Source organism: Ammospiza nelsoni, chromosome 5, assembly GCF_027579445.1.
Source record: "Ammospiza nelsoni isolate bAmmNel1 chromosome 5, bAmmNel1.pri, whole genome shotgun sequence".
NCBI classification, from domain to species: Eukaryota; Metazoa; Chordata; class Aves; order Passeriformes; family Passerellidae; genus Ammospiza; species Ammospiza nelsoni.
In genome coordinates this window covers 35,762,807-35,780,354 of record NC_080637.1, presented here as the reverse complement: position 1 = coordinate 35,780,354, position 17,548 = coordinate 35,762,807, and the positions used below count along the sequence as shown (strand labels likewise).

Below are 17,548 nucleotides of genomic sequence, written 5' to 3'. Positions count from 1 at the left end.
ATTACCTTTCTTTAGGTATGGAGGACCAAAAACATAAAAGTTGACTTTTACCAAGTGAAAATAGATTGAAATCTGCAAAGCCTTAAAGGTCTTATAACAATGTTTTACTTGGAAAGACCATTTGTGTGCATGCATGTTTGCACACTAATGCATATACACACTATTTTAGAAAGGGTAGCAAATAGGTGATTTAGTTAATAATTCCTGGGGAAAGCAGGAGTAGAATCACCCACAGATTCTGTAACTTTAGTCAAGAGGGCTTGGTAGCAAGGTCAGCACTATTTACACTTAATGTACTTCTGTGTACTCCTTTATGAGGTTGTTAGATTTTCCCCCTCATTACTTATTGCAAGCCTTAATTTTTTTTTTTTTCATTCTTATGTTACACTTTGGAATATGAAGTTTTTACTGTGTCTTGATCTAAGAATGTGTCTGCTCCTGTCTTTGATTAGGTCTTGTGTGTTGGTCTAACTGTATGTTTTTTTGAGAAACTGTTGAAGAAAATTTAGGGGGGGGGATTTGACCTTTCTTGTTAGTTTTTTTTTTTTCCCTCTGAAGCAATCAGTATATTTCTACCCCAGATCCTGGTAATGTTTGTTTCAAAATACTAACTTTGTTGCCAGAGACTGATGCTATTTCTCAAGTGGCTTTAATTGGACTTCAAAATGTATTGTTCTGGAGCTCTCAAAATGGAAACTCAAGACTTGTCTCCATATTCTGCAGCAATCACAGCATTCCTATTAGTATTAGTAAAGGGTACTTTACAGGAGTAGAAGACAGTTTGTAATACTTACTTTTAAGGGTTGTATTTCAAACTTCGTGGTATTCCTTGTTACCTGCTTTTGAGACTTAACCATTCTAATAAATTGACTGATAAATTAGTCCATGATACATTTAAGCTGAAAACACTGGTTTTTTTCTTGCATCTGAGAATGCGAAATTCTTAATTGTGTCATTGTTACACACAATGGTTTTTATCTTTTATTATAAACAGTTTGTGCCAGTCTCTTCATGCAAGTGTTGGTGAAGCACTGGATGCTTATGAAGCAGCTCTGGGGGCAGTGATGCAGCAGGAAACTGTTCAGAACATTTGGTTGGAGTAAGTTCTTAACGGAAGAAAGTTAATTAATCTCAACCATTAAATGAACACTACCAGAACCATTTTTTTTCTTTTTTTTTTCTTCCAGTTACCTTGTTTTTCTCAATAGCAAAGTTGTTGAATCCAGCAACAAAGTTCAAGAATTCAAGCTTTTTACTGATCTAGTGAACAGATGTCTGGTGACAGTCCCCACACAATATCCAATTCCATTTAGTACTGCCGATTATTGGACCAATTATGAGTTTCATAATAAGGTAAAAATGTGTCTGTGGGCAGTTTTAGTTAAGCAAAGTGGCTGATGACCTGTTTGCAGGTACCTGTAATCTATTTGTTCAAGTCCAGCACCAGTATATGAAGACTAAGAGCTGGCAAAAGAAGGAAGTGTCTGAGTGTAGTAGTGTTTTGAGCAGAAGAGTATCTAGTAGTCACCTTTTCAAATAAAGGTCCTGTAATGCTAAGAGAAACTTCATGACATGGTAATGAAAAATTATCTTTTTCTGGAGAAAAGAGAAAATTGGTGAGGGAAGGAAGATATGGTTACACAAGAGGGGTCTGCAGATGAAAAGAGTTTTGATCATAGAAGTTATAATGGTTGAGAAATAGAAGAAATTAAGTAGGAGGGAGAAGTTGAGCACTTATACAGACAGAATAAAGCTTACAGAAATCTTGGATCCCTTTTTGCTAGGAAGCAGTGCATTTATCTTTATGTATTAAATGCAGGCTAGAAAGACTAAAATAGGTGGTGCTAGCAACTTGACACTGAAGTAATATTATTCAAATTGATTTATGTATTCTTGAGGGATAAGGTTTGAAGGTGGCAACTCATTTTAGTCATAGTGTTCATAGTTTGTCATACCATTATGCTTAGCAGAACAAGACTATAAAGTGGATTAATGTTTATAATTCAAATTCTACAGGTAATTCTTTTTTATTTGAGCTGCATTCCAAAATCACAGCATTCCAAAACCTTGGAACGGTTTTGTTCTACCATGCCTACTAATCCTGGACTTGCACTGAGGTATGTAAAAATACTTTCAATTAAGGCAGGTGATTAACAACTATTGTTTTTTGTGCAAGATATGCATGATTTGCTTTCTACTACAGAAGTAAAACTATTCCTCTATCATTGCATGTTGCTTGAGGCATATTGTGCCTTCTGACGTCACCTCAATCTTAGACTTGACAATGTTCTGTTCTGTCTACAGACAGGTTATAATTATACAGAAATTAACTCTGCATTGACATGATGACTTCAAATGGTCAAAATTTCAAGTGGGTAGAGAAACATCAGATATATATAAAAATATTTTTGTTACTTGATGATCTATTACAAGTGTAGTTCCAGAACTACACTTATGCTTAAGCATAATTTGACATTTATTTAGCAATGATAAATCATAATTTAAAGGAAATCTGATGGGAAACAACCAGTTAATGTAAGCATTGCACTGGCTCTTGAACAGTGTTTCAAAGTGTGCTCTCCCAGGATGAGAGTCCATATTTTACTGTGTTCAGGTGCACTGAACACATGAATATTTTAGTAATATTGAGAAGTCCCAAAACACTGTTCATCATCAAGAGTGACCCCTAAAGAACTCAGAGCAAGGCTCACGTGTGGTTGTGGGCAGGGGGAGAGTGTGACACACCTGCCTTTGGCACATCAAGTTGAATGGCTTCATTTTAAACCCAAGTTGCGATTCTGTCTAGATGGAACTTGCAGCTCCCTTAGACAGTGTTGATACTGCATGAAATGGGTGAGCAGAACTGACTGAATATTATCCCTAGCCCCATTACTATAAAGCTAATTTGTCTTTTTTCAAATGTGTAGTTACCTTGTGCATGCTAAAAGTGAATCCACTTGTAATGTGCCAAGATCATGTTTTCTCTCTAATTTCGCACTTTTTAGTTATTCTCTGAAAGTGTATCTTAACTTGTTTTGTTCTGAGGAAAATATCAAATTTGTATATGGTGGCTTGGGCTTTTTCCTACTTGCAACTCTTGACTCAGATTAGGTGTAATGTATTTTGTGTAATGTGTTTCTATCTTTGGATAGCTTTTCTATTCCAAGTGATTAGAGCACTGGTCCTTTCTCATGAATGCCTTTTACAGACTACTTCTGCGATACTGGGAGGAGAGCAATGTTCAGATTCTGAAACTACAAGCCAAGATGTTTACATATAATATCCCAACTTGCCTGGCCATCTGGAAAATGTAATGCAACAGTCATACATCTGTTTTCATAGCTATTGCTTTTGTTTGTAAGGTTTACTTCACAAAGGTAAATCTGAAATGTCCTTCTAATTTGGCTTGTACTCGAAGCTTCTCTTCATAAGCTTATTTTGAGAGTAACTTCGTTACAGCAGACAGAGGTACTGTCACTTCTTTAAAATGATAAATGAAATTTCCCTCTTGGGGAAACTTAACTGAATGGATATTATGCAGATAAATATGAATTATGTATTTAAAAGTTGCCTTTTAAAATTCAACTATTGACTTCTGTCTCCCCCTCTCTACCCCTCCCCTTTATATATCACAATAGCGGTATTCTCCATTATCCAGTGATGCTGAACTGATCTTTTTCTTCAGTGTTTGTTCATAATGGGGAACCACTGAAATGTCTTGCTCATGTAAGGTTGTTTTTAAAAAATGGCTATTTTTCTATTTTCACAATAGATTAATCTCATTGGAAGTTAGTTTCTTCTCAAGGAATTAGTAATTCCATTCCACAGTCAGTATTCTGCCATTAATGGCATTTAAAATAATTCAAGAATAAATGTTTTTATATATTTCTTTTCCTCAGAGCCATTGCTGCCGAATGCTTTCTAATGGGACAAAGAGAAGTAAGTCAACACAGTGTACTAAAATGAGTAATTATGAAATTCTGTAAAACTTCTCACTCCTTGGCTTTATCCAAAACAATGATAATCTTGTAAATCCAAGATTTCTAGTTAGTTGAAATACTCTTGTTTATAGACACCAAAACATGTGCCTCAGGTGTGAGAAATGTTTTTGACAGTTGAGGTAGAATGGATTATATAGTGACTGCATGCTCTTTCTGTGTATCTTTCCCATACTGGGAAGGCTATATTCTTCTCCCAATTTTTTTTTTTTTGCTTTTTACCTGGAGGAGATTGTTATATTTTAAGTTCTAGCAGAGGGGGAAGCAAGACTCATGCTGGAAGATGATGATAGTGACTGTCTTTACAAGTGGACAAGAGAGCTGGAGATAAACTTTTTGCAAGAGCACATCATACTAGGGTGAGAGGGAATAGCTTCAAGCGGATAGATTTAGTAGATTAGAAAAACCAGCTTTATTTTGAAGTGGTGAGATACAAACAGGGTCCACAGAGAAGTTGTAGATTGCTTCCAGGGATGAGCTTTCTAGGCCAGACTGGGTGGGGTTTTGAGCAACCTTGTCTAGTTCAGTGGAAGATGTCTCTACCCATGGCAGGGGGTTTGTTATCTAGATAATCTGTAAGATCCCTTCCAACCTAAACCATTCTTTTATTCTGTGAAGTAGTTGGAAGGGTGGTGGAATGGTGCCAAACTAGTGTATGAAAAGAGTTTCCATAGTTCCTGACCACACACAAGAGTCCAGTTCCTTTTTTCCAAAATAATAGGTTTACTTACTAATACTTAGAGTAGGGAAATATGTCTCTGTGTAGAAACACCAAAGAGGTTTTTTGGCACAGCAACTGCATCACTTTTCAAATAGAATTATCTTCCTGGTATTGTTGCTGTCACCTTCAAAATACTCTTCCATCTGTGTATTTGGGGGTGGGGGCTGTCATGAGGCCCTTGATTTGTGATTCATCTCTTGCTTGTGGTATTTGAGCTACTTCTCTGCTGTATTTGGTTTTGTGTCATCTTAATAGTGGCTGACTCTTAGCATCCTTCTTTTTTGTCAGTGGTCTTCTGAATCAATGTTAAAGCTTTAACTGATCCATAAAGGGTAGCATGGCTGTTGTCAGACTCACATATGAAATGTTTTCTTTCGTTTTCTATGGTCTCCTAGAATGTTTAAGAAGAACATCCCCTAAGCAGAATTACTTTATTTGTTAGATCAAATAGCTCAAAGTCAGGAGATATCAAAGGCTGAATTGCCTATTCAACCTTAATTCTGTCTCTGTTGATGGTTTGGTGTAATCTGTAATTAATCACAGATCCCTGCTTCAGTCATTGTATTAGATGGACTACATCTTAGAACACTGCCTGTAGTAAGGCTGGTGACTGAAAAGAGCTCTGATTTGTTTGGTTAGAAAAATATATGTCAAATGCATAAAAAGAGGGCCCTTAAAGAAAATGAACCAATTAAATGAAGGCATATGTGAAACACTGTAGCTGGATTACACCCAGAAGAAATCTTGTGGTTTTCTTCTGCAACCACCTCACTAATTATGACTTAAGTAGTCACACACAGTGCAGTTGGGTTTTTGTGGGGGTCTTTGGTCTGGGATATAGTGAGCACTTAAAACTGTTTACACAAATCAGTGATTGTTCCAGATAACTGGATATTCTAGTAAGCAAGTAGGATATTGGTTTAAAATTGAATTGTGATTCAGATTCTGGATTTCCTGTTCCTGGAGAACCTGTCATTTATTTCCTTCAGAGGTCATGTAAAGGTTTGTTAAAAGAATATGAAAATGGGTACAAGTATTTAAAATGCCAACAAATACCTCCCCTAGTGACTCTGATTGAAGTTGGGACTTAAGATACCAGTAGTTGAAGGACACTTGAGTAAGTACTAGTATTAAATATTTTGGTCCTCTGTTTTGAACCGTAAAATGGTAAAACCATTTTTTTTGAGAGTTGCAACTGATTGTTGAAGCTTAGATAGATAGATGCTGAAGGAAAAAAGCCCATGAAACAGTCATTTTCATTGCAGGATTGTGATGATATGCAATAAACAAGACTTGAGACTACATATTGAGTGGTGAAAGAAACACTCAGTAAGCTGCTTCCTTCCCTGAATGTGTTCCATCCTGTGCAATGAATGAGGCAAGAATCTTGTGAAGAAAAATAGCAAGTCCTCATGTAACTAATCATATTCATACAAGGGTCAGAATTAAGGTCAGACATAAACTTGCCTTTGCTTTTAGTACCAGTTTAATGCTTCACTTCAAAACTATTTAAAAAATTATTGCAAGAGATTTTTGTGCTTCAAATAATTCATTTTGCGTGCATGAAATTGTGCTGACTTTTAATACTTGCCTTTGTTTTACAGGTCCATCATTTATATCAGAGAGCCCTTCAGAAGTTACCTCTATGTGCAACACTGTGGAAAGATGTAATGTTTTCTCCTTATGATTAAGTTTGAGGTTTCATATAAATTCTCTGCATATCCCATATCCATAGATGTGGTGATGCTCAGGCTCTGGCTAAATCTTATATCTGCTTCCCCATCTCTTTCAGCAACTCTTGTTTGAAGCATCAGGAGGAGGTAAAACTGATAACCTGAGAAAACTAGTTTCCAAGTGCCAAGAGGTTGGAGTCAGCCTAGATGAGCTTTTAAATTTAAACACTTACAGAACAGAAAACAAGAATCTCTGAACACTGGGTATGGTCAGCCATAAGTCCTATAAAATGCCAAAATCAGTTGAATGATTCTTCAGGCTGATGCATGCCCTAGCATCTGTGTAAGGCAGATGAGTATTGCTGAGCATATCAAGTCTCCAGTCTGCTTTCCTTGAACCTGGAAACAATTAACATGACCTTCCTCTGGAAACATGAACTCCCTGTCTGGCCTTGCTTCTGGGCCCTGCCAGATTCTCATAACATCATCTACGTAAGTATAGTTAATCAAAATGACAGACTTTATTTTTTTATGTTTTCTTTTTATTTACTATTTTCTTTGTTTTGCTGTTCCTGATTCACTTGACACTCTCGCTGATGCCTGAGAGATCTGTGTTTGGGATTAATTTACTGGGCTGTGTTTACAGTAAAAAGCAACTAGTCCATTTTGGGTTTTTTTCCTTTTTTAAACCTTTTTTGAGACTTTTTCATTACAGGATTTAAAACAAAAGCAGCCGCTCTTAAGGAAAGTGTAACTGCCGTGGCCACAAGTATGCTTCTTGCACTTGAAGGCTCTAAGAGGGTTGCTTACTGCCCTTTTCTGCATTGGACTCATGGCAGAGACTATTAAACTTGAAGATTAAAGAAACTTTTGCAAATGCCAGTGCATCAGAACCTAAGAGTGGTCAATTATGTGCAATTTTTTGTAAAGAAATTTTAATTTATAATAAAGTTTAACAGTTTAAAGAAAAATAATATTTATCTGTGTTGTTTTGGTACTACCTTACACTATTACGGGAGTTTTTACAGAGGTTTTCAATACAAGCTGACCTTGAAAAAGAAAAAAATCTTTTGTCATTTTGATCAAGAGATAAGCAAATGTGTTTGAGCTGCCTATATATAGAATAACTGTCCCCTTGGGGGTTTTTCATCCCCTTGCCTCAGGTACACAGCTGTTTGTCCCATAACAGCTATTCCTATCAACAATACCACTTTAGTAAAGGAAAATGCATTTTATATTGTCTTTTTTGCCCTTAATGAAAGGAGGCCCACTTGCTGAAGTCGATACATGTACACTGTAGAGAGAGATGAAATATGTGTCAAGTTATATCAAAAGGTGGCATAGGTGTTTCATTAGGATGCCAGTAAATGAGTGGTCTTCATGGTAGAGAATGGGGCAAAGTAGTTAGACGTATCATTTCCAGTGGCTTTCAAAACCCTTACTTTATCTGAAGCTGAACATGAAGCAGCTCTCTTAAAGGAGGAAAAAGTGGAAAATACTGGTTTTCATCCAGGGGAATGGAGAGTGTTTCTGCACCTTAAGTCCTTTTAAACAGTTCATACTTAATTTTATAATTCTTGCTTAAGTATAAGACTTCAAGTACTCAGTTTATGGCCAAGTTTTCTTGCAGACTATACAATCAGTATTCAAAAACTGACTCAAACCTGTTCTTTACTGAGGTAGGGTGGTGTCCTGATTTTTTTCACACTTATGTAGTGTGGCACACTCCACACGAGTGCAGTATTCAATCATTCTACTGGAAACCCCCTTAAGTTTGATGAATGCTATTTTACATAGATTAGCCAAATATTTTCTCATAGTTTGTCCTTAAAATTTTCCAGATAAGTAGTTGATATTTTTCTGCAGCAGTGTTTTTTTACTGGGATACAATTTTACCTGTTCCACTGTTAAAAATGGAAAAGCTGTCAAGGGCTAGAGCGCTTGCAATGCTGCCCTGTGTGATCCTTACCTTAGTCTCATATTGCACTTAGGGCTGTTACTTTGTGACCTTTCTTCCTTTGCTGTGTAGCAACTTTATAGCAGAAGACCTTTATAAAGGAGACATTAATCAGGGATTAATCATGTATACTCTGCCTTAATGGCTTCTCAACATACTTGGAGGTAGGGAAGTGGAAACCAAAAGCCCACAATGTTCTGATTTCCATTGGCCTTGATCCATATTGTTCTGATTAAAGTACTCATGATTGATGCTTGTGGCCTTTGACCCAATCCCAGTCTTACTTGATGTATATATAAAAGTGACCGATTGTAATAGGAATTGTTAATTTAGAAACTAAAATGAAAGAGTATGAAGAAGCTGTATGGTCTTCAGAGCAGCACCAACATTCATTTTTTTTTACCAAGAAAGAAGAAAAATGCACTGCTGGGTAATGTAGAAGTTCCAGGAAAGAGCCAGTGCTTCCACAGATCTGGATTTAGGATGGAATTGTCTCCAGACTCTGATAGTCTAGTTACGAGGGGTTTCTGTTCCAGAAACTAGGGGATTTCTAGCTATCATTTCCAAAACTTAATTAATTATTTAGCAAGGATATTAGTTTAATCTACATACTAGTCTTTCAATTTAGTGGTCTTTCCTAAGTTCTACAAGCAACTTTTGATTACAGGCGATGGTGGTGAAGAATTGTGAATAAAGGATAGTTCTAGTTAATCAAGCAAACTGCTTGTTGCTCAAGAGGAAAAATAAGGGGAAAGCACAGTAACTTGTTTCATAAAAGGTTATGCTGCTACTTGTTCTGTGCTCAGAATGGCTACTTTATGAGGGGTGGTTTGATTATTTGCTATTTAGTTTAAGTCTCTGTGGAAATAGAGTGTAGATCTTTAACAGCACTGGACCAAACTACTCCCACTACAGTATTTTTCATTTCCTGGCTCTTGCAAAGGCACATTAGTATGAGCAAAACTTTTAGATGCATTTATTAGGAAGAATAAATGGAAATTAGTGCTTCATTTGTTTATATTCATGTAGGTCTACATTGAATCTAGTAATCTCATTTGGTGTTGGTTATTTTAGTGCTTGCTAGTTCCCACAGGACAGGTGGTGCTCTTACATCAGCTGTGGCAAGGGCCATTAAACCCTCTGTACTCCCTTGGGTAAAACATGGCCAGCAGGCCCAGGCAGGTGATCCTTCTCATCTGCACTGGCAAAGCCATTCCGCAGCCACACATCCTAGTCTGGCTTCCTGGTTCAAAAGAGGTATGGAGTTACTGGAGAGTGCTACTGAGTGGCCACACAGATGAGCATCCCACATATATGGAAAGGCTGCAAGAGGTGGGACTTTTCAGCCTGAAGAAACCTCGGGAAGAGCTTCTCAATGTGTATAAAAGGAGGATGTAAAGAGCCAAGCTCTTAAGCTCTTCTTAGTGGTGCCAAGTGGCAGAGCTGGAACCATTTGGTATAAACTGAAATGTGGGAGGTTTTGGGTAAATGTCAGGAGACACTTCTAACTGTGAAAGTGACTGAGCACTGGTGCAGGTGGCCAGAGAGGTAGTGGAAACTTCAAAAGCTGGCTGGATGTGGTTCTGGACAATGGGCTCTAGAGGTCCCTAGGGGGTTGAGTAGGGGTTTGGAGCAGGTGATTTCCAGAGAGCCCTTCCAGCTGCAGTGATTTTGTGGTGCTGTCACGTTCTTGGTGTCTATTAACCCATGTGCTTTCACCACCTTTGTCTTATCAACCTCACCCTCCACCCTGGTTATCACCATGCTCCTTTAGTCAAGGGCAGAAAGCGCGGGGCCAGGCCAGCGGTGTTGGTCATTTCTGTGCATCTCTGGCTGAGGCAGAGCTGTGAGTGTGTGATCTTTTGCATTGTCTAACTTCGTAAATACTTCTTGCCTTAGTATATACAGGAGCTGAAGAAGTAGCTATGGACTTCATAGTGTCTTTAATGTTTTTATTGAGGTGTGCTCCCACTGCACCTTTTGTTTCATATAGTCAGTGCACTCATTGCAGTTACTGATGGAGGCTTCACTCCTGGCTTTATTCAGGATGAAAGTTATATTTTAGGGTTTTTAAAAATTTATTTTATGTAGGTTTTTGTTAAGATGATTGTCAGAAATTGAAGAATAAAATTGAGACAACTAAGGGAGTTGTGTTGATTTTGTGCAGTGGGTGACACCTTGCCTCATCTCTGGTAGGGGAAGGTGTAGGACAGACTTGCTTTCAAAATCCTTCAGGCATATTCCTTGTGCACCTGTACTGCCACTGCTGTGCTCAGTAACTACAACTCAAAGGGGTAGCTAGTTTTGCAAAGTGGCAATATCCCACCAAACATTAGAAATTCACATAATCTTCAGACTGGCCATGTGAAAAGTGCCTGTGAAAACCTCCACATCCTGCAGCTTCCCTGAAGAGCCCAATACAGCCCAAACTCCCATACATTCACTGGTCTCTATGCTGCTGTTCTGCATGTATGCTGTGTCCACCTGGATGTTTGGATCCGATTTCACAATATACCCAAGGTCAAGATTGTGTTGATCACGAAAGATAGGATGTTTTTCCTTGCCTCCCTTTCTCTTGCAGTTTGCTGTAAATGTTCTGTGAGATTAGTTTTTTTCTGTGAGGCTCCAGAGAGCTCACATTGAATTGTTAAGGTTGGAAAAGATCTGCAAAATCAAGTTCAACCTTTGCCCTGATACCTCATGCCCACTAAACCGTATCACCAACTGCCAGGTCCACTCATTTTTTTGAACACTTCCAGGGATGGTGACTCCACCACTTCCCTCGGGAGCTTGAATCTCTCGTTATGCTGATCAGACCTTGACTAAGCCCTTTCCTCCTCACAGGTAATTTCAGTTCACATCCCATTAAATGTCATTCAGAATTACAGGGCAGTGAGCTGCATCTTATCTGGGGAGTCTAGACTATGTCCTTACATGACCTGCCATTTCACCTGAGACTGGGAAGCATCCTAGCATTTTAAGGAGCAGTCAGAAAGGAGGTGAGAGCCAGAAAGGTTTGTTTTCCAGAACAGAGCAGGAGTGTCAGCTTATTCTTATCTGTAAGGTAGCTTTAGGTTTGCAAGGAGCCCAAGATCAAAATTTAGCTTAAAAGAGGATATAAACGTTAACTGCTGCTTTTTTATTGCATGCAACTATTTGTTATTGTCCTACCAGAGTAGCAGGTAATAAAGCAGAGTATGGCCTGTAACTGAAACTCAAACCTTGTAAAGCTGTTAGCAGTGAATTACCAATGTGTCTGTTTGTTCTCTGTTAATGGGAGCATAAAATGCCACCATAAAGTGTGCACTGCTGCACCTGGGGTACTGGCAGCAGTGACTGTACGATGGCTCTGTAAAATGTTGACAAAGATTAAATGGGAAGAAGCCTTTCAGTGCAGTCAGGAAGGCTTGATCTAGCAGAAAATAACAGAAAATACAGTGATGCTGTTATATAAGTGACTTGCTTCAGAGTGAGCTGGGGAAAACTCTATCTGTGGAAAAGGTAATGATTTAAGTGATTTCTCAGTGCTGCCACAGCATGTGATGGCTACAGGTGATCTGAGGAACTCTTCCATGAGATATTAATCCTTACTGATTTCTATCTCTGTTTATTTTCATGAGTCTCAATCTAGCTTCCATTTGTAACCCTTGGAGTTAGGTTTTCTGGTCAGTTTGAGAAAACTGTGTGGCTGAGGAATAGTGGTTGAGGAACTTTTAAGAATGGCAGTGCCATCAGGGCAGTGATATTTTCTCTTGTATTCACCAGGGTTAATACAGCATGAGTAGGAAGACAGAAGAACTGCTTCTACTAGCTTCCAGTAGGAAGTTTTAGTTGTGATTTTATGTGATGTGGAAATAGCCCATATATTTTCAGCACCTATCTGTAATCACATTAGCTCTCACCTTTCCCTCCTGAGGCTTTCTTTGCCCTCTGTGTTGTGGTTTAACCCCAGTCAGCAACCAAGTACCACACAGCCACTTGCTAATACTGCTCCCTTTTCCATTGAGTTGGGGAGAAAAATGGGAAAGAAGGTAAAATCCATGGGTTGAGTTAAGAAATGTTTAATAATAAATAATAGCTTTTAGTATTTTCCTTCCTTTCTCAAAAGATTCTGCTGTTTGGTGCCTCACATGATGACATTATCAATATATTGCCAGAGCTTAGAAGGTGATCCCAGCTGCTTGTTTTCCTATCCTCTAATTGCAGAGGAATTCTATTTTCCCTATCCTTCTAATTGTAACTCCTAGCCTGTTCCCCAGCATCCCAGCAGTCAGGTGATCACCTGGGTGATGGCTGAAATCTCTTTGCATATCCCACAGCTCTCTCAGGGACAGGGACTGAGTGGTTCCCTCTTGTTCCACCTCTTCCTCCTGCTCTTGTGAGGGCCCTGCTCTGTTCTCCTTTGCTAAACAAACTCTCTTGTGTCCATTTCTCCTGGTGGGAAGGGGTGACTGATACCAGCAGGGCTGGTGCTCCGGGGCAGCTGCAGGGCCTGGGGCCAGGGTTGCAGCAGCTGCAGTGCCTGTCACTGCCATCAAATCCAGGCAGATCCTTTTCCCTTGGGGACCCTGAATTAGTGTTGAACTGGGCTCATGGGCCAGGGCCCAGCACACTGCAGTGATTTGCGTCTCTCTGGAACTGCCAGGCTGGTGGCATCCTCTTCCAAGTGTTTTCCTAGTTTTTCTGGATCCTGCGCTTGTTCAGGGGACGTTCCAAAATGCTGGAGGTACCCAGTGTCCTAGGCACACCCGCTGCCCACACTATCCCATGAACTCATCCTCTCAGAGCTGTCCAATCTCAGGGCAGATCTCTGGGTGGTTTTCTTAAGTAGGTGTTCAACAAGACCTGGAGCACAGTCAAAAGACACAGCAATGAAACTGCTGGTTTGAACATCCCAAGGATATTTGACATTTGCAAGAGCTGTAGTAACTAGCCTGGAGGAGAAGAGGAAGACAGGTGGAGATGTTTCTCCCATGGATTGGCTCTCTGAGGAGAAAAGGTAAAAGATATTATTATTAATAGTTTCCAGTAGACGGCTCACAAAGTACACAGATGACAGCAGTGCTGAGTACAAGTAACGGATTTGTTTCATAACCAGCAATTCTGTCCTATCGTACACCAGCATTAAAGTACAACGTGATGCAACTCAGAAAACAAGCACAACAGCTCTGAGAGCAAGTAAATCAATACTGTGATCAGTGACTTAATAATGAATGTTTATAACTGGTTTGTTCTAACATGCTATAATCGTACTTGTTGTTATCTCAACCCTTCATTGCCCCATGCTGGGCACCAAAAAAAAAAGGACTGTTGTGGTTTAACACCGGCCAGCAGCTCAGTACCACACAACTGCTCACTCACACCCCCTCTCTCTCTGATGTGAGGAGGAGAGTCAGGAAGAAGGTAAAATGCATGGGTTGGTGCAAGAACAGTTGAAGTTTAGGAACATATTAATAATTAAAATGTAAGATGCTAACAATTACAATGACAGTTATAATGAAAAGGGAGAAAACAAAAATAACCCACTTGCTCCAAAACCCCCCACCCACACTGCCAGTGATGTAGAGTGCAGTTACTCATCACCCACTGACTGATGCCTAGCCCGTCCTTGAGCAGGGATCCCCTTATCCTGACCAGTTACAGTTTTATTGTTCAGCGTGATACCATAGGGTCTGGAATATCCATTTGGCCAGTTTGGGTCAGCTGTCCTGGCTGACCATGAGAGGCTGAAAAGTATTTGACTTATAGGTATTACATGGCAATAACCAAAAAAACCCCAGTGTTATCAACATTATTCTCATACTATGTCCAAAACACACCACCGTGCCACCTACTAGGAAGAAAATTAACTCTACCCCAGCTGAAATCAGAACTTTGAAACATTCTGTGATCTTCTGTGGTCTTCTAGAAGAGACCTTAAGGCACCTTTCTCTGCCAGGATAGATTGGATAGATTTCAGTAGGGAGATTAACACTATGAATTGCACTGTTCAAAACTGTACAGTCAAGAGAAGTCAAACTTTGAAAACCCGTGTTGGGACAGCAGGAAAGAGTGGCAGTACATTCTTTACATCACTTGACATAGACCAAAAAGACTGAAGAGTGCTTTCAAAAGGACAGTGGTTCCAAACTGTGCAATTACAGGTATGATGCCATGTCGGGAGTTTAGTTCAAGCATGGCTTAAAGAAAAAGGCCACGAAGCCATGCAGCTGAGAGAAAAGTAACAGGTAGCTGTGAAGCAGTTTCAAAGCAGTTTCCAGCCTGACTTCTATAAACAATTAGTCTCTCTCAGGCATCCTTGCATAAACAATAAAGTTCTCAGGCAGTCTTCCCATAACAAAGGTAACATCCTCTCTGGGAAAAGATGGCACCCTGGGAACAGTTATGGAAGTTTTGAGAACCGTTCGTATCACAGTGAGAACACTGATTTTGTTTGATGTAAACAATCAACGGTATTGTAAAACAAAAGGAGTGGTTAGAGTTTTCTCTGTTAGCCTATCATAAAGCTGTATTTTGGAATATGCATGAAGTTAATTAACACTGTTATTTAAAGTGACTGATCGATCAATAAATTCAGAGTTCGATGCATTATAGGATGGTCGTTCTCCCCCTCACTTCAACAATGCCATCATTTCTAAACTGATTGAGAGAGGATCAACTAAGAATCTCTCTACTCAGAGGACAAACTCCATGGTTAAAAAAATATTATCACAAAAGTCGTAAGATGGCTGAGGCTATGTGTAAAGACTGCCATGCAATGTGTGCAGAGGGTTTGATGATGGATGCAGAAGATGGTGCATAGCTAGACCAAGTCCTGTAGCAGGTGCCTACTATGGTGCTGTGTTGTCAGAAGCCAAATGTAGGGGACTTGGATAAAGCCAAAGACTGAATTATGGGTAACAATCTTGTTCAGACTGCAGAGAACTTGGTTTTAGAGTGCCTCTGTTTGCTTCAGCTGAGAAATGCTGAGGAGGACTGGCATGTGGTGCTTGTGCACCAGCCCAGTGGAGTAGTTTTGACTCTGTTAGTAGGAACTCCTGCTCCTTCCATATGTTTTCTGGCTGTAAAGCCTCAGCATAATCTGATGGGTTGTCTGGAGATCACTGTGGAGAGAGGAAGATGCCACACCATATATAATGTAAGCGGCTTTACAATTATATGGTAGGAAAATGACCAGTGGAATTCATCTGGGAGGCAAAAAGTAAGTGTTTTTTGTCTGAAATCAGCACATGAGAGGGTCAGGGTCTGTAAAGTGCCAATAAAAATAAGACATGTGCTTTTATCATTTGTTCAGCATAATCCTTCCAGAGTTCTATATTGAGTTATTTTTGAAGGCCTTGTGCCAGGGCTTTATCAGATGAACTGAGATCAAAGGTTAGGCTTGATTATTTTTTTTGTGTCTTTCTGCCTCTTTTTCTGCCCAATTCTACTAAGCAGTCCAGAGGCTTTATGTAATGAAAAGCTTTTGTGGAAATGGAGCAATAAAAACTTTCAGCTTGGTCTTCTCATCTAGCACTTAGAGGGGCACAGGACATGCAGGTACAATGCCAGGATTTGCTCACTCTGTGTACTGAACACTGATTTTTGATGTAGTGGAATTCCTAAGCTGTAATATGTAGAAATGGCTGCACAATCATCCATAGAAACCTAGAGTCAAGAAGCCTTGATCCAGTCACAAAGCACCCACTGATGAGGCTGGCTACTGGGGCCTCATCCAGTACTGCATTTTGTATTTCCTAGACTGCAGGCCACTGGACAATGGAGTGGACTGATAAGTCTCTAAGCAAAGTCAAGAAATACACCGAGTTTCCTTGGATATACTGCATCTAGTTCTGCTGGACGCACTGATAGAATACTAAACCTGCACCCTGGGCTCCATCCCTGGGAACCATTGGATTTGTGCCAGAAACTCCAGAAAGATTGGTTGTACTAATGTGGCTGGGCAAGGTACAGACTTAAGCTGAGGCTAATAGTTCAGCCTGCTGTTAGCAGGCTCCATGGCATGGTTTGGGCCCATAGAGCATCTGCCCCAGTTTTGTTTGGCGAATTAAGGTGTGGATCAAACACTGTTCCTGAAACAGTTTATGGACAATACCATTCTGTTTTTGGGGAAAGAGGGATTGGAGTGAGTGTGTGTAGCTACACCTGGATGATGCTTTGGGGGCAGACAATATCCCCAAGCAGTTTAATTCACAGTACAGAAGTAGCCACTGTCTCTGTCTAGAGGTAGGTGGCAAGTTGTGTGCTGGGACTCTGGAGCCAGAGGAGCTCAAAGAACCAAGCACACTGACTGAAGGCTCCTGGCTTTTTGCTGGATGGAACTGGGGCCCTGGAAGTCTTGAATGCCCATGTCAACCTTCCCAGGACTGTAGGGTTTAAAAACAAGTCTATAAAGAGTTATACAGGGTGAAAGAAGGGATGCTTTCTTAATAAAATGATTATTTTCCCATAAAGCCTATAGAAACTGTGGTGGTGGTGGTGATGGCAATAAGATTCCAACTTGACTGAGCAGTCAAATGTGGAGGTACTTTCTAGGACATTTCTGCTTTTGAGGAGAGGTCCTACATCCTTACAGTGATTTGCCCACCTGCACACTTGTTGGGGTGCAAGAATTTAAGTTGTGCACATGGGGGCAAAGTCAGCTGCAGTATTGATCATCTCTTTGGCTTCTCCAGCACACTTTCTAATGTCTCACCTGCTGTATGATTTTGGAATCATGAACTGTAGGACATCAACAGATTCAGGACATCTCTGTCCTATCTTCAGCCTTCCAAATACTCTGGATTTAAAGCTTACCTTTTTAGATAGCTGAAGAAAACAGGAATATGGGCCTTTCATAAATAATAAATACACAGATGTGAATAACAGTGTCAATACACTTAGTTTCCTTGATTTCCTGACCATTCTTCTGTATGGACATGGGAGCCCTTTGCACATGATTTCTTAGCCACTGCTTTCCCAGATTTGCTTGGCTGGGGTCTGTTTTCTTTGCCTTTGACTTTCCTGATGTAATTTTCCTCGTGCTGCTGATGAGATCTTTTCTCTTATAACACTGGAGTCCTTTGATCAGTTTATCAATTGATCTATTCTTTGATGGTTTCCTTTCTGCATGCAAAAGGTTTTGCTGTGACTTGCAACCACCTTGCTGATCAAGGATGCTGTTTCAGGCTGGAAAACCATTGAAGCTGAAGGGCTTCCA

General features: G+C 39.9%; 1 protein-coding gene across 4 annotated transcripts in view; it reads left to right on the top strand.

Annotated features, from left to right (window-relative positions):
• The window catches only part of ZFC3H1 (zinc finger C3H1-type containing), a 42,247-nt gene extending 34,881 nt beyond the window's left edge, over window positions 1-7,366 (top strand). For all 4 annotated transcript variants that reach the window (XM_059471960.1, XM_059471958.1, XM_059471957.1 and 1 more), the window contains exons 29-35: window positions 995-1,099; window positions 1,188-1,353; window positions 2,017-2,117; window positions 3,209-3,310; window positions 3,900-3,939; window positions 6,324-6,386; window positions 6,512-7,366. In XM_059471960.1, the coding sequence (XP_059327943.1) occupies window positions 995-1,099; window positions 1,188-1,353; window positions 2,017-2,117; window positions 3,209-3,310; window positions 3,900-3,939; window positions 6,324-6,386; window positions 6,512-6,649 (715 nt within the window). In that variant the 3' untranslated portion in view covers window positions 6,650-7,366. The remainder of the gene's footprint in view (window positions 1-994; window positions 1,100-1,187; window positions 1,354-2,016; window positions 2,118-3,208; window positions 3,311-3,899; window positions 3,940-6,323; window positions 6,387-6,511) is intronic.
• The last annotated feature ends 10,182 nt before the right edge of the window (window positions 7,367-17,548 follow it).